At 42.1% G+C, this 27,538-nt stretch overlaps 2 protein-coding genes and 1 long non-coding RNA gene across 9 annotated transcripts in view; 2 read left to right on the top strand and 1 right to left on the bottom strand.

Moving 5' to 3' along the window:
• The window catches only part of LOC144464463 (uncharacterized), a 16,276-nt gene extending 7,840 nt beyond the window's left edge, over nucleotides 1-8,436 (top strand). Inside the window, exon 3 of the long non-coding RNA XR_013492157.1 lies at nucleotides 8,331-8,436. This is a non-coding gene — a long non-coding RNA (uncharacterized LOC144464463). The remainder of the gene's footprint in view (nucleotides 1-8,330) is intronic.
• Nucleotides 5,395-19,448, bottom strand: crdhl (cone RDH-like). Of its 4 annotated transcripts, XM_033641398.2 has the most exons (9): nucleotides 19,319-19,423; nucleotides 16,423-16,488; nucleotides 15,504-15,664; nucleotides 12,061-12,195; nucleotides 9,452-9,643; nucleotides 9,202-9,363; nucleotides 9,000-9,119; nucleotides 8,345-8,549; nucleotides 5,395-6,600 (listed from the first exon to the last, which is right to left on the bottom strand). In XM_033641398.2, the coding sequence occupies exons 3-9, from the start codon at nucleotides 15,643-15,645 to the stop codon at nucleotides 6,495-6,497; spliced, it is 1,062 nt and encodes a 353-aa protein (XP_033497289.1). In that variant the 5' UTR covers nucleotides 15,646-15,664; nucleotides 16,423-16,488; nucleotides 19,319-19,423; the 3' UTR covers nucleotides 5,395-6,494. The 4 variants fall into 4 exon arrangements, with proteins under 4 accessions (XP_033497289.1, XP_033497286.1, XP_078027495.1 ...); XM_033641395.2 differs by lacking the exon at nucleotides 16,423-16,488 and having other exon boundaries at nucleotides 19,319-19,448; XM_078171369.1 differs by having other exon boundaries at nucleotides 15,504-16,488.
• pogzb (pogo transposable element derived with ZNF domain b) overlaps nucleotides 17,381-27,538 on the top strand; it is a 39,081-nt gene continuing 28,923 nt past the window's right edge. For 3 of the 4 annotated variants that reach the window (XM_033641391.2, XM_033641393.2, XM_033641394.2), the window contains exons 1-11: nucleotides 17,381-17,512; nucleotides 20,107-20,225; nucleotides 20,403-20,480; nucleotides 22,889-23,130; nucleotides 25,157-25,241; nucleotides 25,344-25,526; nucleotides 25,602-25,712; nucleotides 26,305-26,518; nucleotides 26,639-26,793; nucleotides 26,884-26,984; nucleotides 27,061-27,207. In XM_033641391.2, the coding sequence (XP_033497282.2) occupies nucleotides 20,111-20,225; nucleotides 20,403-20,480; nucleotides 22,889-23,130; nucleotides 25,157-25,241; nucleotides 25,344-25,526; nucleotides 25,602-25,712; nucleotides 26,305-26,518; nucleotides 26,639-26,793; nucleotides 26,884-26,984; nucleotides 27,061-27,207 (1,431 nt within the window). In that variant the 5' untranslated portion in view covers nucleotides 17,381-17,512; nucleotides 20,107-20,110. The remainder of the gene's footprint in view (nucleotides 17,513-20,106; nucleotides 20,226-20,402; nucleotides 20,481-22,888; nucleotides 23,131-25,156; nucleotides 25,242-25,343; nucleotides 25,527-25,601; nucleotides 25,713-26,304; nucleotides 26,519-26,638; nucleotides 26,794-26,883; nucleotides 26,985-27,060; nucleotides 27,208-27,538) is intronic. The other variant, XM_033641392.2, reaches the window with a different exon arrangement.

The raw sequence follows: 27,538 nt of genomic DNA on the forward strand, positions 1-27,538 counted from the left end.
GAAGAAACTAGAATATAAAACATGTTTTCAGTTATTTCACCTTTTTTTGTTAAGTACATGACTCCACATGTGTTCATTCATAGTTTTGATGCCTTCAGTGAGAATCTACAATGTAAGTAGTCATGAAAATAAAGAAAACGCATTGAATGAGAAGGTGTGTCCAAACTTTTGGCCTGTACTGTACATGAAACTGCTCACAACAAGGTGTGTGGATTATCTTGAGTAACCAGGTCATGATTTCTGGAAAGAGACATTGCTGTTGAAATTTTTGGCGCTTTGAGCACCACAAGCCGAGTGCCATCTAGCTCTGATATATTAGAGAGAGGGCAGACGTCTCAGCAGCTGTGGCTCAGGAGGATCAGACGATACATGGTTTAATCCCTGGCTCCTCCAGTCTGCATGTCAAAGCATCCTTGGGCAAGATGCTGAACCCCAATTTGTCCCCGATGTGCGTTTGTGTGATATTAAAAACTGATTAGCAAATGGCATCTTGTACAGTAGCCTCAACCATCAGCGTGTGAATGTGACTCAGTTATGTGAAAGTGGTTTGAGTGGTCGACACATTAGAAAGGCAAGTCCGTTAGCCATTTACCATCTATACAGCCAATATCTCCAAAACTCAGCAACTCACACCAAAACAATAAAGATTGATAAATAGCACCACGGGTAAGAGGAACAATATGTATTTTCTATTTTGCTGTGAACTGTCCCTTTAAATGTGTCACAGATAAATCTGGTTCACAGCAGGTTCCTCCTCTGCAGCACAGATTTACACTGTCATACCAAATATAAACAGAAACAAGAAGACAACTAAGCAAACAGCTACGTGGACGTCACAGAGGACTGAAGTGGCGTGAGGTTAATGGATGATGGTTGTCATGGTGAGCGTAATAAAAACCATCTAGTGAAGGTTTTATTTTCTGTCAGTCACTTTCTCATTACTCCATCTGACCTTTGACCGGCTGCTACAGGAAGGAAAAATCACACCACTGGCGGGAAGTGAGACGTGTGAGTGTGTGACACAGCGACATTATGTCTGTGTGTGTGTTTATGGTCAGACTGTTTCTGCAGAAGTGTGACATCATCATCATCATCATCATCATGAGGAAAGCTGACTGTGTGTCTTCACAGAAATGAGTCATTTCATTTCCTTTTTTGTTTTTGATGCCATTAGAAACTCGTTGAATGGATCTTTTTATTATTTGATTTATTATCTACATCTATTGTCTATTAAAAAATTCTTATTACAGTGTTTTTATGGATCAGAATTTAAAGTCATTTATTACCTTGAAGTCTGTAACGTGCTGTAACTCAAAGACTTCAGACTCAACAAAATCAAAAAAGACACTAATGACTCATGACTTCACTCAGACTTCATCCGTTTAACTAGAAACTATTATTGTTAATATTATTTAAATTAACACCTTCCACTAAGCTCAAAAATCAAAATGTTATTTAATAAGTGTGCCACAAATCATTTCCCTTTATTTCCTGTATCAGCTAACACTAACGCTGTTCATTCCCAGCAAGTCGACACTAAAATCCCCTAATCGACTTTGTCCGAACGAATCCCACAGCATCTGGTCAAGATACAGGAGGGAACCACGAAGAACTAAAATGACGATGCTACTGAGCACCAGTTGGAAAAAATTATACCAAAGATAATTTAAAATGATTTTATTGAACATTAGAAGAACATACAAAAGCATACACATACAACATCTGGCAGAGGATGTGTGTAAAATAAATAACAAAATAAAATAAAATAGGCTAGGCAGAGGTTTAAATACATACAAACATACATCAAGCAAACAACATCAAGATGCAACACCAGGGTCATCATTCAAAACAACAAAAAAGTAGATAAATCAATACTTAACTATGTCTAAACTGTTGTTAAAGTAAACATGAGATGTTACATTACTATCAAAATATCATATAAAAGATTTATAGCTGTTACTCAAGAAGATTTTTTCAAAAATATCCATCCACTGGAATGGACGTCGAGCTGATCGTCACTGGAACATGAAATACTGTTCTGATTTAATTTTCTAATGATACACTCAGCTTATAATACATGCTATTGTCATGTACACACAATATTCATCTCAGGAGGTTTTCAGCTCTTTTCTGGACATTCATCAAAAACTAAGGATATTTTGAGTCTGATGACAAATACAATACAAAATATATATATTTAATGCGTTTTAAAGCATCACTTCATTTAATGATATGAGTTAACTATTCATTAAAAATTAATAAATTCATGTTTTATTGTCACTTTCACTATTAGGTGGTTCCTGCATTACAATTCTCTGTCCATTGGAATGGGCATGCTAAAGATTTATGAGTGTATTTAGAGAAGAAGTCCACCATTACAAATGTTTTATGTGTTTTTGGAACATAAAAAAGCATTTATGTTTTTTAACATTATTACTCTGTTGTTAAAATGGCATCACATTTGGTGGAGAGGGTATTGTCTTGTTCACGACTGGAAACTCAAAGTTTAGGATTTGGGACTCTAGACTTTTCAGTCTTGACCTTGGAATCTGTTTCTGCAGAAGTGTGACATCATCACCATCATGAGGAAAGATGACTGTGTGTCCTCAGACACATGAGTCATCTCATTTCCTTTTTTTGTTGTTAATGCCTTCATAAACTCATAGAATTTATCTTTTTATTATTATATTTAATATTAGTTATTTCTGTGTTTTTGCTGATCAGAATGCAAGGTCATGTGACACTCTGTAAGTCAAATAAAGTTTTATACATTTGTTTGCATTTACACACAATTCCATTCCACATTTCACGTAATGATAATAATAATAAAAATAATACATGTATTCATATAGAACTTTTCAAACCAGATGTTACAAAGTGCCTTATCAGATGATAAAAGCAAATAGCCTACATGATGCAATATTAAATAACTAATAAAACTGAACGTCACAAAACAGACTAATAACAATATAATAGTAAAAAAGTAAAATGGTTTAAAAAAAAAAAGTGATAACAATAGTTAGTGTTGTGAAAAGGATTATTCCCGTTCAGCAGCTCTGAGGTCAGAACAGCTGCAGCACTTGTTCCTTGATTTACTGTCACTGTGACTCTGCTGCCTCCTGCTGGAACATCAGCTCTCTGCAGCTCTTTTAAAACACTTCAGTATCAGTCCACAGCTGGACCTGAAACATTTTCAAATTCTAAATTTTTCTTACTGAAACTTTCCTCAACAACTCTTCAAAAATATTTCAGTATAATAATTTAGCTCTTATGTAACAGAAGGCAGTGAATGTTTTTTTTTATTTAAGATTCAGTGTTCAAATCTTTCATCCTGTTCAAGTTAAAGCTCTTCCTGTAGAATCTGTTGTTATAGATGAAAACTTAAAACAGAGAGTATTTATATTTATATATTTATATTTTAGTACAATAATTTTTGTCTTTTATCTGATATGAATCCTCAACAGCTTCTCTCACCATGTTACAGTTTATTTCTTTGTGCAGCAGTGATAATAATTAGGTAATGCTTTTAGGAAATGTGGATCACAACATATAATTTTTATAATTATATCATGTATGTGATATGCTAATGCTAATGTGCTCCATTCAGTTCAGATACAGGTCAGCTCTCATCACAGCACATTTACTCAAGCGCTGTGCTGAAGTTCAAATTTGAAGGATGGCTTATTTTTGTGTCTGAATCCACAAGTCACAGCCCAAGCACAGAATTTCGACGACCTCAGAGTGAGACTGGGTTGCTGGGCCAAGACCTTCTCTACTGTGCACTCATGATTTTGGCTAATCTCTATAAACAGATGGCTTATAAAAAGCTTAATCATTCAGTAGCCAGTGGGTTCCAAGATGTCATTTCAGCTAGACTGTTTACCTGCCGTTATTATTAATTACTACTACAGTGGTGTAGTGGTGGTTGATACGGTGGGTGTGCTACTGGGTAGATGGGTTGATTAACAAGGAAGAAGTGGGTCAACTTGGGGCGGCTGTGGGTCAGGAGGTAAAAGGGGTTGTTAACTAATCCTCCAGTCCACATGTCGAAATATCCTTAGGCTACTGCACCCTAAATTACCCCTGATGGCTATTCCACTGGTGTGTCAGTACGTTTAAGCGGAGTAGCAGATGGCACCTTGTGAATGAATATGACATGTAGAGTTATAAGCGCTTTGAGTGGTTGGGAGACTAGAAGGTGCTATACAAGTGCATGTCCATCTGGGAACTACTGTCTTATATATTCCAATGGCTTTTTGGCAGATAGGTAGGTATACTGCCACGGGTAGGAGGCCCTGGGGCAGGCCCAGAACACGCTGGAGGGATTACATATCTCACCTGGCCTGGGAATGCCTTGGGGTCCCCCAGGAGGAGCTGGAAAGTGTTGCTGGCGAGTGGGGGTGGGGTCTGGGGGGGTGCTTTGCTTGGCCTGCTGCCCAAGCGACCCGGCCCTGGGTAAGTGGATGAAGACGGATTGATGGATGGTAGGTATACCCTCCACTACAGCACTGCCACTCTGACTACAAATGGCAACCAAAACACTTCTGACACCAAAATCTTCCCATGTCCCATGTCCTCGATATTCTGCGTACATATGCAGATATCTGTTTATAGATAATAGAAAATAAGAGACAATCAATTCCTGTATTCAGAAAAATACAATTACGTCCTGTCATCATCATGATCATTTCATCCTTAGATTCCTCTCTGACCAAAACACAGAGAAAGCCCTGTTCTCTCTTTTTGTTTGGTGCGGCATCAGCGGTAATGCCAGCCTTGTACCGTTCTGTTGTGGTAAAGAAGGAGCTGACGGCAAAGGCAAAGCGCTGGATCTACTGGTCCATCTACACTCCAGCCCTCACCATGCTTTGGGTTGTGATCAAAAGAATGAGACTGTGGATACATGCAGCCAGAATAAGTGTCCTCTGTAGGGTGGCCGACTCGGAAAAGAAGAGGACCTTTGACATCTGGAGCTCAGAGTAAAGCTGCTGCTCCTTTGAGACTAAAGGGGCCAGTTGAGGTGGTTCAGGCATCTGATTAGGATCCTCCTGGGTGCCTTTTGTTCGAGTTGTTCCAGGCACATCCAACTAGTCAGAGGCCCCGGGCAGACCCAGAGCAAGCTGGAGGGATTATATGTCTCATCTGGTCTGGGAATGCCCCAGGGTCCTTCAGGAAGAGCCGGAAAATGTTTCTGATGGGAGGTACATCTGATATGTTTTGCCGGCTGACCACACAACTGGGCCCCAGTTATACGAATGATAATGGATGGATGGATCATCATCATCTTTACAAGACCTCATGTTACAGACAAACCTTAAAATATCAAGTTCTGTTTCATGAAACCAAAAATTCAAAGAGTTTGAAACATGAAATTTATTAAAATAAGATATCTACTTCGAGTCAACGTGAATTTTATTTATTTTGATCTAAACTCAAAAACACACCGTTAAACATGAAGCTTCTTAATCTGACTTCCTGAATATACAAAACATTGAACTGTTTTTACTCTCGTCAACCTTTAATGGAACAAACAGAGCTCCTCATATTCACACAGCTGAAGACAAACACCCTCAAATATCACCGACTCAAGTGGAGCAAACATTAAGGAAACTCAAATGGAACATTAAGACAACAAAAAGAGAACATGTCAGGAACATTAAGAAGATGAAGAGAAGGTGAGTGAATTAAAGGAACATGAAGAAAATCATCACGAAAAACAAGAGGGGAGTGTGAAGGAAACAAACAACAAAGATGAAGGAGAACTGATGGGAACATCAAGGACACAGCGAAGACACGTGAAAGAAATGTGACGAAACATAACAGCGAAAATGAAGGAAAAATTAACAGAATAGCAGATAAATTTAAAGGGAACATCGACGAACATAATGGGAACATGAAGGAAACATCAAGGAAACTTCGATGAAACATTAAGGAAACATTTTGTATTTGAAGACTGCTCTGGAGGAAACTGTATCTTGAAACCAGAAAACCATTCAGTCCAACCTTTATTTAAAAATCACCTGTGACATTACTGCAGATCGAAGGTCACAGTTAAACACCGTCCAATCAGGCACTGCGTTCTCAAGCACTCCAGTTCATACAGGCATGTGTTCTAACAACAACCATTTTCGTAACATCACAGCTGTTTAAAAACTGAGATGAGATCCATGTTTGGTTCTGAGTTTTTATGGAAAATAAGTGAACGAAAAAATACAAATTCTCAAAAATATCTTCAAATTATGACTTGATATCTAACTAACTAACCTTTGATATACTTGGTCAAATTATTACAATTATTATTTATCGTTTTTTAAATTTATTTCTCCCATCCTGCCCTCGGGAAGCCTCTGATTGGCTCCTCTCAGCTGTCAATCACAGTTTCTCACTGATGCTCGTTGTAATCCTCTGTCTGACCTGATGGGGGCACCACAGTCTGACGATGCTTAGCTTCCTTTTTTCCTGCTGCACACAGATATCAGGACCGAGGTCAGAGGTCAGCACGTGTCCTTTAGCCCGACCAATCGGGCGCTCTCCTCCCACAGCCTCTTCGCCACAAGGTCATCCCGCCCCTCTGGAGCTACTTCCTTCTCTGCACAGTCACTGACAACAAACACAGATAAACTCATTTTTATGATTTATGAGGACATCAGATTGATTTACATCAATTCCCTGAAGACTCAACAACAAAACAGAAGCTCAGAGAACTTGTGACCGTAGACTGTATATACAGATGGATGACGTATTTCCACTTCCTCCCACTGTACAAAAATGAAGCCAAAATATCCAGGATACAACCGCTGCCATCTTGCGGTGGTGACGTAATTTGGAGCCAGAGTCTGCGCAGTAGTGATTTGTGCTGTATCAAGTTCCCGCCAATAAACCCATCCATCCAATCACAAGCAGTGCCACTGATCGTGAGCACACCAATTGGCACACATAGCTGTCATCCATGACGTCAAATAATTGGACGTGTACTCTGATGTTTTAGTTTGGCCCATGTCCCATTAGCTAACATGGAGGGGGCGGGGTTTATGACCTATACTGCAGCCAGCCACCAGGGGAGCAATCGAGATGTTTTGGCTTCAGCTTTGGGGAGCTGTCGTGTCGTCCATTTTTATTATACAGTCTATGACTGAGTAGAGCTAGCATGTTTCTGGCGGGAACTGCCCATTGGTCCGACAGCCCATTGGTCCGACAGCCCATTGTTCCGACCATATTAAACCCGTTGTTCCAAAGTCCCGTTGTTCCGAAATCATCATGATGCCCTGTGGCTGGTTAGGTTTAGGCACAAAAACCACTTGGTTAGGGTTAGGGAAAGATCATGGTGTGGGTTAAAATGAAAAAGAAAGTGACAAACACATAAGCCGTGAGCCTGCTCCGCCTCAAGCCTTTCCCAGCTGACCCAGAGCCGGTCGCCTGCGCACCATCAAGGTAGCCGTTCAGCACCGCGGACAGTCGGACTAATGGGCTGTTGGACCAATGACATGGACCCGTTTCTGGCTGACTAGCATGTTAGCCATTAGCTCACCAGTGACAGTACTTCTCCACCTGATCCTGTCAGTATGTCACCAGACTTCTTACTCTACCTATTTCATGAGGACACGCAGATACATTTTACTGGTGTGGCCAAGTGTTGTCCTCAAATGTAAGTTCAGTCCCCATGATGTGACATATAGGAGAAACATACACAGAGTATACATACAAGTAGAAAACGCTAAATTAGCTGAAAAAACTTAAGTTGTCTCTCTGAAAAATTCTCTTGAGAGAGATTTCTTAATTGTTTAAATTTGCTTAAAGAAGCTGAAGTGTCAATTTAAGTAGATACACTGAGTGAAGTTGAAGAAAAACAACTGAATATTTAATAAACTGTGTATAAGCAGTGGGCGTGTGAACCTGAGAAATCATTTTGTGAAGCTGTGAAATGTCAACGGCAGTGAAACAGTGAGAAATGAAAGCAGTCTGCTAAAGTGTGAGGTAATGAGACCAGTGAATGTCTCTGCTGTTGTTTTGAGAACCAAAATGAAAAAGTATTAAGTACTGACTTAAAATGTGACACTGTGAGAGAGATGATGAGTTTGTCAACATTTTAATGCAAAAATTAGGTATGAACTGCAGATTCTGTGGGAGTAACAGACTTTTAGGGTTTTATTTTTCAGAAAAATCTGTGGTGATGTCACTCCATTACAGAATAATAACCACCCATTATATACTCTAATAAACTCTTTTAAAAAAGCATAAAACTTTAGCTGTGATTATAGAAAAACTATAGAAGTTATAAAAAAGTAAAATGAGTATAGATAAATTGAAGAGATGTGTTTTTGTATTTCCAGAACTGCCACCCTACCTGAAGTATCGTCCGGACAGGCTCTCCAGTCCCGGCATCACGGCGCAGTACACAGTAGTCTGACAGCCCTGATAGGGAGTCTTCATGAGCAGCAAGGACGGGAGGCTCAGCAGCGCCCCCAGCAGGGGGAACCAGCCGTGAACATGACGACCCAGTTCAGTCCGGATTACACCCGGGTGGAGAGAGAACGAGTACACACAAGAGCCTGGAAAGAGACACGGAGGTCAGAATCAGGATGTAGAAACAACAGGTGTTTACAGGTACTGCAGTCATCAGAACAGCCAATCAAATCTCAGGTCTGAGGTGACTACAGAGCCTTCAATTTCACTTAAGGTACAAACCATCGATGGCTTAAAAACAGGTTTAAATGATGCTCTGTTTTTGCTGACTAATCTCACAGAGCACTGACAACAACCAACACTGAGTCACCTTATTGTTTATATTGCTCTTAGTTTCTTTTTTTTAATCATAGTCAAATATTAATATTTTACTGGTGTTTAGTGTTTATGAGGACCTCGAGTGTTTGTTGTGTTAAGTGTGTGTTGGGACCTGAGTGTGTCTGTTACTGAGTGTTTTTGGGAACCTTTGAGCGTTTCTGGTGTTGTGTGTTTGTGGGGCCCTCTGAGTGCTAATGTTATTGAGTGTTTTTTGGGACCTCTGAGTCGTCGAGCGAGTTCCCTGGCGAACAGGACGTTGGCCAGTTTGCTCTGTCTGTAGCTCTCTAGAGAACTGTACTTCTTCTTGCTGAAGAACAAGTCCTCGAAGTCGATACGACCTGAAGAGAAACACAGAGACTGAGTCAACACCAACAAACATTGTTAACACCATAGAGAAACATTAAGGGTCAGAGGTCGTACCTCCTCGGTGGGCGATGGACGACACGGTGATCACGCGGCTGGGGGCGGAGCTCTTCAGCTTTGGCAGCAGCATATTGGTCAACAGGAAGTGACCCAGATGATTGACAGCCAGCTGAGTCTCAAAACCGTCCTCTGTCAGCCATCTTGGACACATCATCACTCCTGCAGACAGACAGGTGGAGGAACACACAAGTGAGCAGACAGGTGGACCGAGAGACAGGTGAGCAGACAGACAGACAGGTGAACTCACCTGCATTGTTGATGAGGATGTCCAGTCTGTCCTCAGTGTCTAAGAAGTCTTTAGCGAACTGTCTGACGGAGTAAAGAGAGGAGAGGTCCAGGTGTCTGATCACCACATTACCATTTCCTGTCGACTGACGGATCTCCTCAGCTGCCCGCTCCGCCCGGGTCAAGTCTCTGCATGCCATCACCACCCGGGCCCCTGCAATGAATCAAACACACCCATCACCACCCGAGACCCTACAATGAATCAAACACACCCATCACCACCCAAGACCCTACAATGAATCAAACACACCCATCACTGCCTTGGCTCTGCAACAAATCAAACACACCCTTTACCATCTTGGGCCCCTGCAACGAATCAAACACACTCATTACTGCCCGAGCACCTGGCACAAATCAAACACACCCATCACCACCTGCTCCCCTACAACAAATCAAACACACCCATCACCACTTGGGACCCTGCATCGAATCAAACACACCCATCACCACCTGCGCCCCTACAACACATCAAAAACACCCATCAGCACCTGGGACCCTACAGTGAATCAAACACACCCTTAACCATCTGGGCCCTTGCAACAAATCAAAAACACTCATCACCGCCTGGGCCCTTGCTACGAATCAAATATATCTTTCACCACCAGGTCCCCACAACTTCTCAAACACGCCCATCATCACCTGGGCCTCTGCAAAAAATCAAACACACCCATCACCAACCGTGCCCTTACAATGGATCAAACACACCCATAACCACCCGCCCCCCCTACTACGAATCAAACACACTCACACTCACCACCTGGGCCCTGACAATGAATCAAATACAGCCATGACTACCCTGTCCCTATATCGAATCAAACATACCCATCACCATCCAGGCCCCTTCAACCACCCAGCTGGTGATGGATGTCTTTAAGTTGCTGCAGGGGCCGGGGTGGTAAATGCTAAATCTACTGCATTTATACAGCGTTCTTCTTTCTTAGTGACCATTCAGAGCACTTTACAACACAAGCACCATTCACACATTCATACACTGATGGCAGAGTTAAACATTCACACTCACTCACACATCGAGCCATCAGGAGAGATTTAGAGTTCAGGTAGTAACTTGCGCAAGGACACTTCGTCTTATAGACTGCATCGATTAAACAACCGCCCGTCTGATTAGTGGACGCCTGCTTTACCTCCTGAGCCACAGCAACCCCAATGGTGATTGGGGTGTTTGATTAAAAACACACACACACACACAGAGGAAGTAATAATCCTTGTAATCGGCTCAGGTGGTTTCAGCCTCTCTGAGATTTACTGAATGTTACTTTGACCTCTGACCTCTGACTGTGTGTGTTCACACTGTAAATGTGCTGATGCAGCATTCGAACTTAAATTAGCACATTTTTAGGAAAGTTTGTTGGTATAAATGAAAGTGATGATGTGCTGTAGTCACTCAGAAAACAAAAACATCAACTACTAAATTATAAAATGTAGTTTTAATTTGAAGTAGTCATCATGTGATTGACACCTGTTGTTAATAAATACCATCTGTCAGCATCAACAAGTAGGAGACACTCATTAAATCAGTTCAGTTCTCCATGCTGACAGTATAGAGTGTGTATTGTATGTACGCAAGCTTCTTTGAAAACTCCTGTCACAGAGACAAAAACATATCCAGCCTACCTTTACCTTAAATCTTGAAATGAATGATGCTTATTGTGGGGACGTTAGATCCCTAGAGGGAGGTGAGTCCCCACAATATGACTGTATCAATAGGTGTCCGTCCCCATAGTGTGACTGTGTGACCAAGTGTATGTCCACACCGTGTGAACATTTAAACAAGTGTTTGTCCTTATAATGTGATTGTGTAAACAAGGGTATGTCCTCCTTATAATGTGATTGTGTAAACAAGGGTATGTCCCCACAGTGTGACCGTGTAAATAGGCATATGTCCCCACAACGCAACCAGGTAAAAAGGTGTACTTTATGTCCCCACAAGGTGATGGTAGCAGGTGTATGTCCCCACAGTGTCACCATTTAAACAAGTGTATGTCCCCACAGTGTGATCGTGTAAACAAGCATATGTCCCCACAATCTGACCAGGAAAAATAGGTGTACTGTATGTCCCCACAAGGTGATCATGTATACAGATGTATGTCTCCACAGTGTGACCATCTACACAACCGTATGTCGCCACAGTGTGACCCTCTATACAACTGTATGTCCCCACAGTATGACCCTGTAAAAGGAGTGTGCCACCAAAATGTGACTGTGTATACAGATTTATGTCCCCACAACGCGACCACATAAATAGGTGTACTTTATGTCCCCACAAGGTGATTTTAGCAGGTGTATGTCCCCACAGTGCTACCATTTAAACAAGTGCATGTCCCCACAGTGTGACCATGTAAACAAGTGCATGTCCCCACAGTGTGACCGTATAAACAAGCATATGTCCCCACAATCTGACCAGGTAAAATAGGTGTAGTGTATGTCCCCACAGTGTGACCATATAAACAAGTGTATGTCCCCACAGTGTGACCATGTCTACAGGTGAATGTTTCCATAGTTTGACCACATAAATGGGTGTATGTCCCCATAATGTAGGTAAAAAACTCTGACCTCTGCGTGCCATGTCTCTGCTGGTCTCTTTGCCGATGCCTGTGTTTGCTCCGGTGATAAGAACCGTCTTTCCATCCAATCGAACCGTAGAGCGACACACTCCACCTGCAATCCATCTCCTCAACACGGCCACACCTGTTCACACCATCACAAAACGTTTTAAATGTTTTAAGAAGAAAAACTTCACATTATTATTTTGTTCACACAAAATTAAAACAAAAACATAATATATATTATTATATTCATATCTTTAAATGAAATAAAATGATACTACCTGATTTTTTAGTTTTCTTATTCTAAAGAAATATAACTTTTATATGCATGCTGCAAACATCTGAATATGTACATACATAAACAACTGTTTGAATAAACAAACAGGCAGTCAGTCAAAGAAATAAGACTTAAAATAATGATTAATAAAGGAGTAAATTATCTGGATAGAGGAAAGAGTGAGCCCTGTAGTGAAACAGAAAATTAGCTGAGTTCCCTCAGTTGCAGTGCGAGCAGTGTGAAGAGCTGAGTCAGCAGAAAACAGGATTGTTGAGTTAATAACAACCTGATAATCAGCCGATGTAACTAACTGCTCAGTGTGCATGTGATGTCAGCATGTTTCATGTTACTGAACAGCACACTTTATACAGATTCTGTTTTCCGCTGACATTTAACTGCAGTCATTGACGTGCACACATCCTGAGTGTTGATAGATTACAGCAACAACAGTCAATCTATTTGACTAAACAAGCATTGCAACTGTCGCAAATTCACATCCCTCTCCATATGAATAGTTTTGATGCAAAATATTTGCAGGCCAGTGTTTTCACATTTTCATGTCATCTATTTGTCACATCTCCACTGACAAATAGCGAGCCAACTCTGGCAAATGGAGTGTAAAAGTTTTTAGATGTACTATGAGTGATAAAACATTCAGGGAGCCTATGGAGCCCTGAGCGAAACAGCAACAGCTTGTTGTTGCTCTGAAAATAGGTAGGAGGTGGGTGAAGCTTCCCTAAAATAGAGCCAAGGCGAGAGGTTGTTCAAACAAGCAACACGACATTTAACCTGTTCACTGACACACAGAGCAGGTTATTGAGAAACACTGAAACAATCTGATGGTCATTTGCATGCTCATTCGGACTGCGTCCAGTTAGGAAGAGGTGTCACACCTTGTGTTCAAAGACTCAGAACCAAGGAACAACCAGAATTTGAAGTCCTGGTGAAACTGAATTTTGAGAGTATCTAGCTTCAGTAACGTGACGTATGTCAGAGTGAAACAGGAGTGGGAGGGAGCCGGGATAAATGGAGGAATTGGATTTGATCACTGATAATTGGCTGTGTTAGACCAAACACAGAGAGGCAGCGACTGCGTACATCAGGAGTCATCTACTATATTTGTCCAAGGACCAGAAAATTATTACACACACTGCTGGGGCCGGACTCTCAGGAAACAAACAAACAAATAAACAATGCAAACTTTATGCATGTAGTTGCACAGAGACATGGACACAGCGATGCAGAGTGTGTAAAAAAGAGAGGGGAAGAGAAAGTGGAAGGTGGACTATTGCACACAATATTTTTGTAAGTTATTAATAACTTACTCAGGACGTCTTTTTATCGTTTGATATTTTTCTAGTAAGCCTACCGAACCCGCCACGTCTACCCCAAATAAGAAGCTGACAGATGGATTTATAACATCTTTAGTACCTGTGGGTCAAATACATATAGTCAGGGTTGGTAAGTCATTCCTAATCAACCTGGTCTCACATTAAAGTTGTCAAATCTGGTGCTTGGGCACTGACTTGCGGTATCAGACACTGATTGAAAAAGCTGTCCTTTAACGTTGGCATGATATGCGGTTGGTCGCGGTTATAGTTTAACGGTGCTCAGCGGCGTCAGGGGGAAACATGACAGGTCAAGAACAAAAATTAAGACGACAAAAGTCCAAGTAGTGCGGACAGGAGGGGTGGTGGATGAGTTCGACAAACACCGACTTTCACCCGGGAGAGCCTTGTTCATGCCCCTAAGATTATAAAGCGAAATCCTGATCTTTCCTAAACGCAACCATGTGCGTTACTCTTTGGTGGAATAAATTGACAATTTGCATTGTTGTACTGACGTAGTGCATTTATTTTGAAAGAGACTGTATGTAAACATTAAATTTCCTGTGAAAACAGAGAGGATCTTGAAAGAAGACAATGCATGTAACAGGCAGAACTTGACACGGAGGCAGAAGGTCCATGACCAAACATCGAATTGTGACGAGGTCGGAGTGAGAATGTGTTGTCCTAATAAAAGTATTTCCATGTCAATTTTCTGAGGGAGTTGCTTCAATATAAGAAGAAAAAAAACGCTGGATATGCTAAATACCATAACGCACCTTTTCCCCTCCTTACATTTTTGAATTAGCCTAATTAATATGCTAATATGGAAGGCTTTTGCAGGCCCCCAGCTGATCACGTGTGTACGCTGACAGGATAGTAGCATCCGTCAGGGAGAGAAAAGCAAAGTCTGACGAATACCCCTTGTAGCTGTTAAATTCCCTGTAAAATGCCTTGTTCATTATCTGGAACCATCACAGATACCCACTTTCCTCAGAGGGAACAAATTGGCACTGTCGCCTCACAGCAAGAGGGTTCCCGGTTTGAACCCAGGGCGGGGAAGCCCTTTCGTGCAGAGTTTGCATGTTCTCCTTGTGTCAGTGTGGGTTTCCTCCAGGTGCTCCAGCTTCCTCCCACAGTCCAAAGACATGCAGGTTAATTGGTGACTCTAAATTGTCCATAGGTGTGAATGTGAGTGTGAATGGTTGTCTGTCTCTATGTGTCAGCCCTGTGATAGTCTGGTGACCTGTCCAGGGTGAACCCTGCCTCTCAACCAGTGTCAGCTGGGATAGGCTCCAGCCCCCCCACAACCCCTAACAAGAGAAGCAGTTACGGAAAATGAATGAATGAATGAATGTTAAATGGGTGCACAATACGACTGGGGATGTGATCTGACTGCATTATACTGAGAGGTGTCTTCATAATCTGACCCTCTCAGCATGTAAATAAAGTGGACAAAATATTAGAAAACTGTGAATATAATGTCCAACACCACCTTAAACTGTGATAAACAGTAATAAACATGTAATTAAATTAATAAGTCAAACCTGATTATTATTTGTGTAAAGGAAGACTTTATAGCAGAGCTCCTTTGATGGATCAGACTGTACGGATGTACCTAATTAAGTGGCCACTGAGTGTATCTGTCAGTTTCTACACAGACACATGCACATGTTATCTGATTCTGTTTATCCACATACGTTTTAATCTGAATTTTCCGTCACAGGAAATAAGAAATGAATAAATAAATGTTTCACTTGAATCTGAATCTGAACACGTTGCAATAGAAATATAAATACTGTCTGGTTATCTCAAGTTATTAATCATGAATCAGAAGTTAAATCTTACAGATCAGAGTGAGTCCCAGCAGAGCTCCACATCTCAGCATAAACCCGCCCCGGCTCTCCTCCACGGGCTCCGGCTCCGGGTCCGAGCCGCCAAAGCCAGGCCACGGCAGCACCAGGAATCCTCCTGGAGCCGCAGCTTTCATCCCTGCAGCTCAGAACAGACTGAAGACAGAAAGAGAGCCGAGCCGAGCCAGGACACAGAGGAGGGGGGGGAGGGGACAGATTAACTCAGATTAGAGCAGATTATCCTGCACACTGAGCTGCTCTGGGATCAGTGAGAGAGCACATGGACAGTAAGGATCCCCGTCTGATGGAAACCACACATCTACAACATTAACAACAGATTAACTTTAAGATTATTATCACCATGTGTGCGTCTTTATATGTCTGTATGGAGGTCTCCAGGTTGGGTTTTGCTCAGTGTATCATGATGAATTATGGTTCATTTACAATAAACAGATGCTATGTTTGTTCTTGTAAGTAAATTATATAATTCAGCTGTACATGTTTCAGATCTTTTTGATTTATTAGTACTACTACTGAGATTCTTTAACTATACCCTTAAACTTAAAATGACTACTTGTAATAATAATAGTAAAGATAATAATGTGTTCTTTGTTTCTCAGTTGGATCCTCATTAGCTTCAAGAGAGTGTGTTTCAGTTAAAAATGGATTTATTGCCTTTATTATCTTGGTTGTTAGAGAGAAAAGAAACACAGCTATGAGGTCAGTCAGTGTGCACATTGTCATTTTACCTTTGTATACTTTTACTTACTGTTTTACTTCCTGTTTTCATTTGTATAATCACTGATTTCCAGCCAGTTATCTGTTGTAGGTTCTGTGGTAAATATTTGCAGGAGGCAGGCTAAATGTCATTTCCTGTTATTCAGATCACCAAAATAAAGTGACACAAGTCTTACTTTGTGTTGGTTTCCATTTCCTGTTATTAGGTCACCAAAATGAAGTAACCTGTGTGTCAACAGGATCTGCAAAACAACAATCCACTGCATCAGTTTAATGACTTTGTGTACAGCTGGGTAGTTAAATCAATATAATACAAATAAATTAAATTTATTATTTAATTGCGTTTTGTATTAATAATCTGAATTTGTAAAGTAACTAAAGCTGTCAGATAAATGTAGTGCAGTGAGAAGTACAATATTCCACCTCTGAGATGTAATGGACCAGAATTATAAAGTAAAATAAAATGGAAATACTCAAGTAAAGTATAAGTACCTCAACATTAAACGGAACAGTAATAGCAAATGTACTTTGTTACATTGCATCACTCATTATATAGAAATATTTTGACTAAATGTATGTTATAGTTTTGACAGTGTGTTTTATTTCTGAAATGAATTTGTTCAACTTTCATACCTAAAATTGTAGTAACAGTAGTACAATAGTAACAGTATAAAAACATAAATCACTACAGTTCTGCATCCTGTAAATCTGTTTTATTTTTGTTATATAATTTTAATTTTGTAATGTATTATTTAGTCGTAGTAGAGAGCGCAACACTTCCCCAGTGCTACAAAGTAAATAAAAAATAAATATTTCAGCCTCGCCTCTGACGTCACTCTGTTGCCCCGCCCCCGCCACAAACAATAAAAACAAAATGGCGTCCTGCCCTGAGAGTCTGTGTGGTGTTGTTTTGACGCCTCTCTCCTCCGCGCTCTCAGCTTGTTTTTGTTGTTTGTTTGTTTGACTGTTATTGTTGTTGTTTTCTGGCCAGTGCACCGGGTTACCGAAGTCCCACCGGCCGCTGCGGAGCCCGTTAAACCCTCCAGCCTGAAAAACCCGCAGCTTGCTGCAGTTGGAGGGACTCCCACCGACCAATGAGAGGCCGCGCTGCTCTGAGCAGGAAGTGACGTACAGTCGTTGTTGGCCAATCCGCAGCTGCAGCAGGAGGAAGTCCCGACCACAGCCTCCTGAACCGGAGCGCGCCCGAAGAAGAACCGTGCGAACCCGTCCTTGCTCCGCGTCCGAGCTCCGCAGCTCCCGCAGCAGGTAAGCCCCGCACAGCTGCACCCGGTCCGATCTGCGTTATCACGCAACTCCGTTACACCGTGCCGACAGGTACACGAAGGAAGCGCTTGGTGTGTTACAGCTAGCTGCCGCCGGTGGGGCGGTGCAGACAGGCTGTTGTGATCCAAACGCACCGCGGCTGACCGTGCGTGCGGCGGTGGGCTGAACCGGGTCTTCAGCCCGCTCCTGCGGTCACAGGTACCCGGGTTCAGCTTTCACTGGTGCAGCCGGCCCCCGCAGTGTGTCTTTACCCGCACGGGCTGAAAGTTTTCTCCCACCGGGACATGAACGCTCCTCCTGCGGGGAAACTAACACAAAGCCCGGAGAGGAGCAGGCGGAGCGGAGCGCCCTCTGAGGCCGCATCGAGTTACTACGAGATTACAACTTTATTTAAAACCATACAAATAAGCAGAGCTGGAATGTAACGAAGTACTTTTACTTGAGTACAAATGTAAGGTGCTTGTACTTGACACTTACCACTTTATACTTTTACTCCACTTCATTTATCTGACGGCTTTAGTTACTTTAACGTTACAAATACAGATGGTTACACACAGAGCGTATGGACATGTACAGGTTTGGCTTACACGGCTGACAAAAAATAACGTCACACTATTTTGATGGTTGAAATCATTTGTCATGTAAAACTATTTAATGGTTCCAGCTTCACAAATGTGACAATATGCTGCTTTATGATTATATAATCAATATAATCAGAGCTCCACCTCAGCTAACTACAACAGTAAAATCCTGCTATTGCTGTAATGCATCTGTAATAATAATCTAACCATACCATGTATAACAGTTTGTCAAAGGGTACACTTTTGCACTGAAATAAATCGTGATTATACTTTCAGACTTTTTCTAAAGGGTCAGTTTCAATGCAGGACTTCTACTTGTATGCTTGTGTACAGTATTTGCAGTGTGGTGTCAGTAGTTTGACGGCAGTTAAGGATCTGAATATTTCTTCCACCACTGCAAATAACAGATGCAACTAAGAGCGACAACATCAGATTTTTTTCCCAAATATTTATACCCAATAATTAACAATTTATCAATGGTGTTTATTTTTAGTGACTTTAAATCTGCAGCTCTTATTCAAAACGGTGTCAGTGTCATCAGTCTGTTTGTCATGCTAAACTTTGGTAATCAGAAAAGTTAATGTCGTAACTGGAGTTTCAGCATTAAAACAATTTCAGGGTATACTGTGTTATGAAAACTGAGGGGTCTTTGACTGTGGAACACCACCTAAATTAAGATTTCCACTATGTTTTTCCATAGTCTACTAACGTTGAGTCAACATTTGTGAACATGAGCTGCTCTCTCTCAAAGCCAGAAATCAGAGAAGTCTAAAACTTGTGATGTCACATGGTGTAAAGACTGGAGCTGCCCCATAGACAATGAATGAGAGACAAATGCACAGAATGTTTGTTCTAGTTTTTATACCAAAATGAGCTTTATCCTATGGTAGTGCTCTCAGTTCTGAAACAGAATATGTTCCCATTTGCTCCCTCAGTGTGATCTAGAACACCTTTCATTATTCATTGTGTATGGAGCAGCTCCAGTTTTTGCACCCTATGACATCGCAAATTGGGAGTTTTAGCTACATTTAATACCAGAAAAAATAAAGGATTAAGAAAGAGACCAAATAGTCCAGAGATGCACTGGAATAACTTGAGCTTAAGACAGGAGCTGTGTCTGCTGTTAGTGAGATTTTTTGGTTTTAAAAATTCCACCTTGCATGCATACAAGAAAAAAACACGTCAAAGACGACACAGCGGAGCTTACCGGTACCGTTAGCCTGCAGCTGCCCTTTTCTGGATATCAGGGCCACTGCCCGAGTCGGAGATGACAGAGATAAAACAGAACTGGAAAATCTTCCTGCCTCCGTGAAGTCAGTGGTGTGACAACATGTTGCTTTCCCTGCAGGAGTTATGTAAACAATGAAAACATCTTGACAGAAAAAGCTACAGGCTGCACAAGCTAAGTGAAAGTCAAACAGCCTTTTGCACACAAGGACACTAAAGATGGTGTTGTAAATTACCATTATGATGATGATTATCCATCATCATTTGGTTCTGGTGACTGGTGAAATAAATTATTGGTATTTATTAACAATAATAAGCATATACAGCCTGTGGTAATGGTTATGTTCGGCCAGTCTTGTTTTCAGTTTTTGTTCTGTTCTCCAAATGTAGAAACAGCCAAATGGGCACATGACTGCTGTGTGACTCTGATAGGTTTGGTTACCTTATCTTGTGGCACCATTAGATCTTTACAGGGACTTTGAAACTTAACGCCATCTTCATTGACATCTGGGCAGCTCCCTCTTGTAGTGAGGTTCATGTGATATGATTGAAAGCTCCGGAACAGAGGCTGTTAAAGGGACAGTGTGGTTTGATTCCTGTTAATGACTCTTAAATCTGAAGCTCCTGTTTGACTTCATTTCATGAGAATAATAAACAGAGTTTAGTGTTGTTTTATTATGATGATGATGATGACGATGATGACAGATGGAGGTTGTTTGAAGTTCTGCCACACGTCGTGACGCTGACAGTTTCTCTTGGTTTCCATAGCAACATGGATACGGAGTTGTTTATGGAGTGCGAGGAGGAGGAGCTGGAGCCATGGCAACAGGTGGACGACAATGTGGAGGAAGATGACATGGACTTCTTCGACAGCTACTGCGAGCCAGGTGAGAACACACACACACACACACATTCACACACGCAGTTAAACTTCACAACAGTTTATACAACTGCAATTAGTCTGTTTATCAGACAACTGACAGAAAATTAATGACCAACAGCTGATTTTCCTTTTAATAATAATAATAATGATAATAACACTATCTGTGTTTCTGTTTGTCCAGTGGAGGACTCTATGTCTCCTCTTCCAGCATCTGAGACTCCGCCCCCCAGGACTCCTCCACCTGTCACACCTCCAACAGGTATCTGTGTGTGTGTGTGTGTGTGTGTGTGTGTGTGTGTGTGTGTGTGTGTGTGTGTGTGTATGTTTGGGGTGCATGATGTAAGGAAATTGTGCTATAAAGTTAAATATCACAATAATGATATTATTTGTGATAAAATGGTGGCATACTAGATTGCAAAAAGTAAAATGTAATCATAGTAAATATGTATAAATAATACAAATGAGTATAATATCGTAGTAGATAACCCGAAGGAGTAGATGGGTGGTGGACCAAGTGTTCAAAGTATTTGAAAGGCTAATAGTTTCAATGCAAAGTGGTCCCTGTTAACACATTCCACTGAATGCACACAGTTCTGCTTGTCAACCTGATAAATGCTACGTATTCAGGAACAAACTGTCCCTGAGCAATGCAGCAAGCATCTCCCCAAACTTTCCACAACCTGTTTCTGCCGATGACACAATGTGCTATTTGAGTAAACAAACAAAGCTCCGAAAAAGAGGATCAGTTAAATGTATTTAGTTTAAAACGGCTAAGATACGGATACACTTTCAAAGAAAAATGATTCATTGTGTTAGTTTGACTGAAACCAGACTTTAAAAATACATGTGAACATGTTAGTCCGACTGAGATCGTACTACATCAAAATTCTCAAAGTCAGACTAACACACCCAGATAATGTGACTGGGAGTTGAATTCCTGCTTGTATACAGTAAATCAGACCCAAACTGACCGAGGCACTCAGAGCATGCTCCACAGTAGTGCTGCACGATTAATCTAATCGCAATCGCGATGTCAGGCTGTGCGATTACGTAACCGCATAAAAGGCTGCGATTTGCGATTTAATGCAGGCTAAATAAATGTTAACGTTTGTGCCTGTGAACGTGACTGCCTCTCCTGTAGTGTGTGGAGTTTGACATCACGCCCACAAGCTATCCTGGTGCGTGCAGCAGTGACCAACACAGACGCCGAAGAAGAGCATGAGCTCGACCATGAACAGGCTGAGTTGGTGGCGAAAAAAACATCTGTTACATGGCGATACTTTGGATTCAGGTACGACGACGTTGAACAGAAAGACGTGCTGTGTAAGTGTAAAAGTTAAAGTTGCCACGTCCCGCGGCAACATGACCAATCTATACCACTTGAGACAGGACGTGGCAACTTTAACTTTTAAACTTTTACACAGCACGTCTTTCTGTCCAACGTCGCTGTAACTGAAAGACGTGCTGTGTAAAAGTTTAAAAGTTAAAGTTGCCACGTCCCGCGGCGACACGACCAATCTATATCAACACTTGAGACAGCACAGGGAAAAGTAGGAAGAGTGCATGTGAGAGAAAGCCGAGCCGTGTAACGTTAAATACAAAGAGACAACTGAAAGCCGTCAGAACCTCATAAAACAACATCCAAGCACAGTTGAGCAAACATTTGTAAGTGTCACAGGGAAATCATGGACTCCATAACAAATGAAAAAATGAGCAATTTTGCTTGGGTTCGGCCCACTTGACATGCTGCTGTGTTGTGCTATGGCGCTGGAATTTGTCACTTACGTGACAATGCCTGAACGCAACCGTGCTGCGCTACTGTGTGAGCAGCGTGTTTGACTGTGCTCAGTCTGTTGATGGTCATTGACTCACTGTCTGTCCATAACAATAACTATGTCAGGTCAGTGCCCCCTGATATAATGTAGGGAAACACTGAATCAAGCAAAAAGACTCATGATACCATTTATTTATTATATTTTATTGTAATTATATTGTAATCGCAATCGCAAATCGCGATATTGTCCATCATAATCGCAATCGCACATTTTTACCAAATCGTGCAGCACTACTCCACAGTTTACGCCCCGGGCTTTGACCCGGAAGTCCAATAGTATTAAATGTGTAACAGAAGAAGAAGCTGGTAACGTAATGGTGAAATCTACATCCAGAGCCGTCTTTTATTGGACAGACGAGGAGACACAGTTCATGCTGCATCAGCTGCTCCAAAAAAGTGTTGGAACAGCTGGATGAGGCTCGATTGTTTGGTCTGTGATGTAATAGGTCAACTGGAAAAAGGTCCAACACTAACAAGCTGAAAGGGGGCATATCTCCACCTGTCGTAGAGGAGTCAGACATACTTCAGCAATTAAATGGATCCCCCTCCTGTGCTTGTATACTGGGACAAGGGCAGTAGTCCAGTTAAATGGCCTAGTGGAGCTGTAACCGTAGCTCGATTGAACTGTGCATGCAAACGTACTGAATGTTACAGATAGAGGTTTGAATATCCAGAAATAATTTGTATATTCACTTCTGCTCTAAACTCATTTAGAACTTCTTCACTGTGAATCATCAAAGACAGTATTTTTTTGTTTGTGAGAATTGTGCTGTCTCTTTGTTATGTGTAACACCAGAAACAGTTCACCAAGTCTCTGTTTTCTTGTTCCTCAGCTTCACCTCCTGTTCAGATCGTCTGCTCCTCTGTGAGGCCTGCTCCTCCTCCTCCCTCCGTCATCACCCCCTCTTCCTCTGTCTCACACCTCCCTGCCTCCTCCACGCCTGCAGCAGCTCAGACCCTGATGGCTCAGACCCATCAGGGGCCCCTCTTCCTGACGCAGACGCCAGGTGGGACGTTTCTCCTCCCAGCAGCCCCCGGGACACACAACGCCCAGCCCATCCTCCTCACCACACAGGTACAGAAAACAAACACACCCTCTGCTGTGTTTGAAGCTGTGTTACATATTTAAGCAGAAAACGTATGTTGGTGGATGTTTACAGAAAGATGAACATGGAGTTCTCAGGTGGTTTAATCAGTCTGTGTAAGCTGGGGTTAGTACAAGTGCAAACTAGAGGTGGATGCAGAAGTCACAGGTACAGCAGGAGAAAACAAAAACATAGGTAACAGTTTTCATTTATTTACAACAGACTGAGGTAACATTTTGCTCCACCGCCAACTTTGGTAATTGTTTTTAATATTAAAAAAAATCAGGAACATTTTAAACGTGTGTGTATTACACTGTACAAACACGCGAAAGGCGACGAGTCCCAACAGGCTGTAACCTCAACTTCAACAGCTTATTAATTCTGTTTCTTTTATCTGCCAAGAACATTAAATTATGTATTCATTTCATCCTGGTTAGATTACTGCAGTGCACTCTTCTCATGCCTCACACAACAAAACCTCCATAAACAGCGTGTAAAGCATTTTGTTACTTGGTAAATAAAGTTATTATTGTAAAACTAAGAAGTATCTCTCATTTTATGGAATTGTAAATAACACAGGTTAGTGTTTTTTTTTTGTTTCCCCCCCCCAGCACATCTTGGTGATGCCACTGAGTGTGCGTCAGCGTGTTTGATGTGTTTCAGTTCTCTCTCTGATGCTTTTGGAGCTGATTAAGAACCCACAGGGTCGTTCAGCTCTGCGGTTTCATTAACTCTCATTAATTGCAGGGATCTGCACCCTCAACTATCAAAATGAAAACAAAACACCTAGAGCTGCGCAAAACATATTTGAGCCTTGTAATGAAAGTAACACGGCCATAGCCTGGCGTGCACCTCCCCAGAAATGTAACTACACCAAATGGTGATGCAGACCTCCTGTCTATGTTTCTAAACTGAAACCATTTCCCTCAGTGGAAACAAAGCTTTGATTTACTTTAATTTCACAGATAAGAAACAATAAATTGCCAAGACAATAAAACCTCCACAAAAATAGCATTTTAAGTCTTGCGTGTGATTTATCCTGGCTTCATATGAGCAGAGGAAATCTCAGCTAGTCGCTAGGCTAATTTATACAGTGTAAAATGCCATAGGCTTGTGCTAATAACGTTAGCATGTTGTATTTGTTTGGAAAACGTGTTTAGTGTAAAACAGTTGTTTTGTCAGCTGAATTTTGTAACTTTACCTTTGTTAAATGTTGCTGTTGTCCCTGGCTTCATGTGAGTAGAGGAAAAAGTCGCTAGGCTAATTTATACAATGTAAAATGCCATAGGCTTGTGCTAATAACATTAGCATGCTGTTTGTGGAGAAAATGAGTCCAGATAAAGACAAGTGTTTGTCTGTGAATGCTGCGAGTTATAGTTTGCTATTGAGGTTTGGCAAAATTAAGAGGAAAGGGACCAGACCGTAGACTGATGAAGCACATTTTAGGTGACGAAAAGTTTATAAAAAAATGTATTCAGTGTATAGGCTACACGCTTTCACAATTGGAGAATGTAAACATCACTTTCGGCCTACGACAGTGATGAATAAAAATCATAAAAAATACCATTATTCATTTCCATATATTTTATATAAGTCACAGGGAGCCACTGGAAAGGGGCCAAAGAGAGAGTGACTGACTCACAGCCACTCAGCTTGTTGTGTGAGCCTCAGCACGTGTTGCTAACAGTGTACAGATACAAGTTTGTGGGGGGCACTCACGCTTGTGAACTTAGGTTCCACATCACACACATCAGTCTGCATACAATGTATTAGGTCCGCAGCTGTGTGCACCGGACCGTGACCTTGTACTGTTCAACACAGATACACAAACCATCGCATTTGGAGTGAAGCCATTTAATGCTTTTAGCGCAGTAGAAGTATGAAATCAATACAAAAGGCACAGCCAGTGTAAGGTGGCGAGCAGCGGCGTCATGTGGTCATATGTTAGGTTCACTCTGCTCATGCTTCTGTTCAGTGCCTGTGATGTCACTGTGATGTCATGTGTTTACTATACAGGGTTTCCCGATGATGAACCACGGCACCCCTCTGGTGTTGAACCTGCAGCCGGGGCAGACGGTCCAGCCGCTCACCTTGATCCAGTGTAGGACATCTGAACGCCACCAGACAATAATCAATCAGAAATAAGATCTGATTATCAATCGGATCACTCATCACTCCTGTTTCCTGTTTCCTGTCCTCACAGCCCCGTCGTTGGGTCAGTTGGTGCGGCCCAGCGTAGGCGTGTCTCCAGTCCTCCCTCAGGGCCAGGCAATTCAGACCAGACCAGGCCCCGCCCCCTCCAGAGGCCCCACCCAGCCTGGCTCCACCTTCACCACCATGCAGCTGCCCGCCACGTTGACCATCCGCACCAGCACGCCAGGACCTGGTTAGCCTACAGAAATCTGATTAGAACCGATTGATTGATTGACATGTACATTGATTGATTCTTTGTTTTCTCCAGTTAACCTTCAGATGACCCAGGTGGGCGGAGCCAGCTCCCTGAAGGTGGGAGGTTCCCCCGCCCTTCCCTCTGGCTCGGCCAATGGAGTCACCAGAATCACGTTCAGCCGCGGTACGGGCAGAGCAGTTATTGATAGTGGTACTACGGTTACTTTTTAAAATCTGGTTCATAATTATACGTCTATAAACATGTTTTACTTGCTTTGTGTTGCTGTAAATTTTAAATATCTAATTTGTACAACAAAGAAATTCCACAATGATTTTCATCTTTGAGAAGACAGATTATCGGTTCATTTTGGTTACGGCTCAATAAAAATAACAGATTACAGAAATAACAAGTGAAAGGAAACGCTACTGGTACAGAAGCTGCTTCGTCTCAGCCTTAAATATCTTAAAAAATTTATGAGATGTGTGGATGAATAACCTTCTCTATGAAATCTCAGGAATAAATGTCTCCTCAAAAACCCTTATTAACATAACAATGATATAAAAACAGAAGAATTTTTACAGAATTCATTACGGGCTGCAAGACTTTTATTGTGAAGGAGAGCAGGAAGTGCTCACCTGATCACAGCTGGTCCAAACTCTCACCTGTGGAACATCAGGGTCCTGTTAACAATCACCTCGTTCAAACTTGTGCAGTGCGACTTTATTGTGTTACCATGGTTACCGTGCTTCATGACTCTGTGTGTCACTTGGTTCAGCAGCTCCTGGCCCCGCCCCCTCTGTCGTCACCACCCCAGGTGTGACATCATCAGCGCCGACGTCCGACCCCACCAGAGTGGTGATGAGTGTGGAGGAGTTTTACTACGGAACTTATGAGGGCGACTTGAGTCTGAGGAAACCTCAACCACTGGGGATCAAGACCTGCACTTTCACCTGCCAGAGCTGCTCACACCTGGCCGAGAACAACCTGAGGTGGGACCAGCGAGCACCTGTACACTCCTGAGCACCTGTACACTCCTGAGCACCTGTACACTCCTGCACTGTCCTGCTGCAGCAGCCCTTATGTTTACTTTTATATGTGTGTGTGTGCAGGTTGATGCAGCACATGCTCCAGCACTCAGAGCTGATTGGAGCACGAGGAGCAGGTGATGAGAGGACGTGCTGCAGGTTCTGTTACCGACAGTTCTCATCTCGTAGTCAGCTCCAGAGCCACCAGGAGCAGGTGCATGGCCCCACCCTCTCCTCCAGTAAGAACCACACCTGGTCACACACACCTGAAAATATAAAACCAATGTGTTTTCCTGGACTGGACTTATGATACTTCTTTTCTCTCGCAGGTATGTGTCGTATTTGTGAGTGGGCGTTTGAGAACGAGCCGGCCTTCTTGAACCACATGAAGTCCAACCACAAACCAGGAGAGATGCCCTACGTCTGCCAGGTGAGTACGACCTCTGACCTCTGACCTAATTAACCCGGCTGCCCTCGGGCCTCATTAACTCAGGTGTGATTTTCAGGTGTGTTCGTTTCGCTCGTCCTTCTACTCGGACGTAGTGCAGCACTTCGCCAGCTTTCACAGAGAGTCTCGCTTCCTGTTGTGTGTTTTCTGCCTGAAAGTGACCAGAAACCCCACCAGCTACCAGCAGCACCTGCTGAAACACCAGGTAACCACACACACAGCTCATAATATATATATCACTGTACATATATGTTTTATAATATATATATATTTGGTGTAAGTTTTCAGTATTTGGTGAAAACACAAACAGAAAACAAGCTTTTTGTCATTTATTTTGAGAAACATTAACAATCAACTGACCTATTATCAATAATTCTCAGTGAAAGATAAAGCCCTGCCCGAGACTTTTGTTTAGTATCCCGCTCCTGCCCTCTCCTCATTGATATCTGACCATAACCGCCCTCTCCTGCAGAGTGTTTTATCTATTACTGCCAATTCCCACAGGATCTGTGTCAGCTTCCTGCACCCTCAAACAT

Source organism: Epinephelus lanceolatus, chromosome 10, assembly GCF_041903045.1.
Source record: "Epinephelus lanceolatus isolate andai-2023 chromosome 10, ASM4190304v1, whole genome shotgun sequence".
Classification (NCBI taxonomy): domain Eukaryota; kingdom Metazoa; phylum Chordata; class Actinopteri; order Perciformes; family Serranidae; genus Epinephelus; species Epinephelus lanceolatus.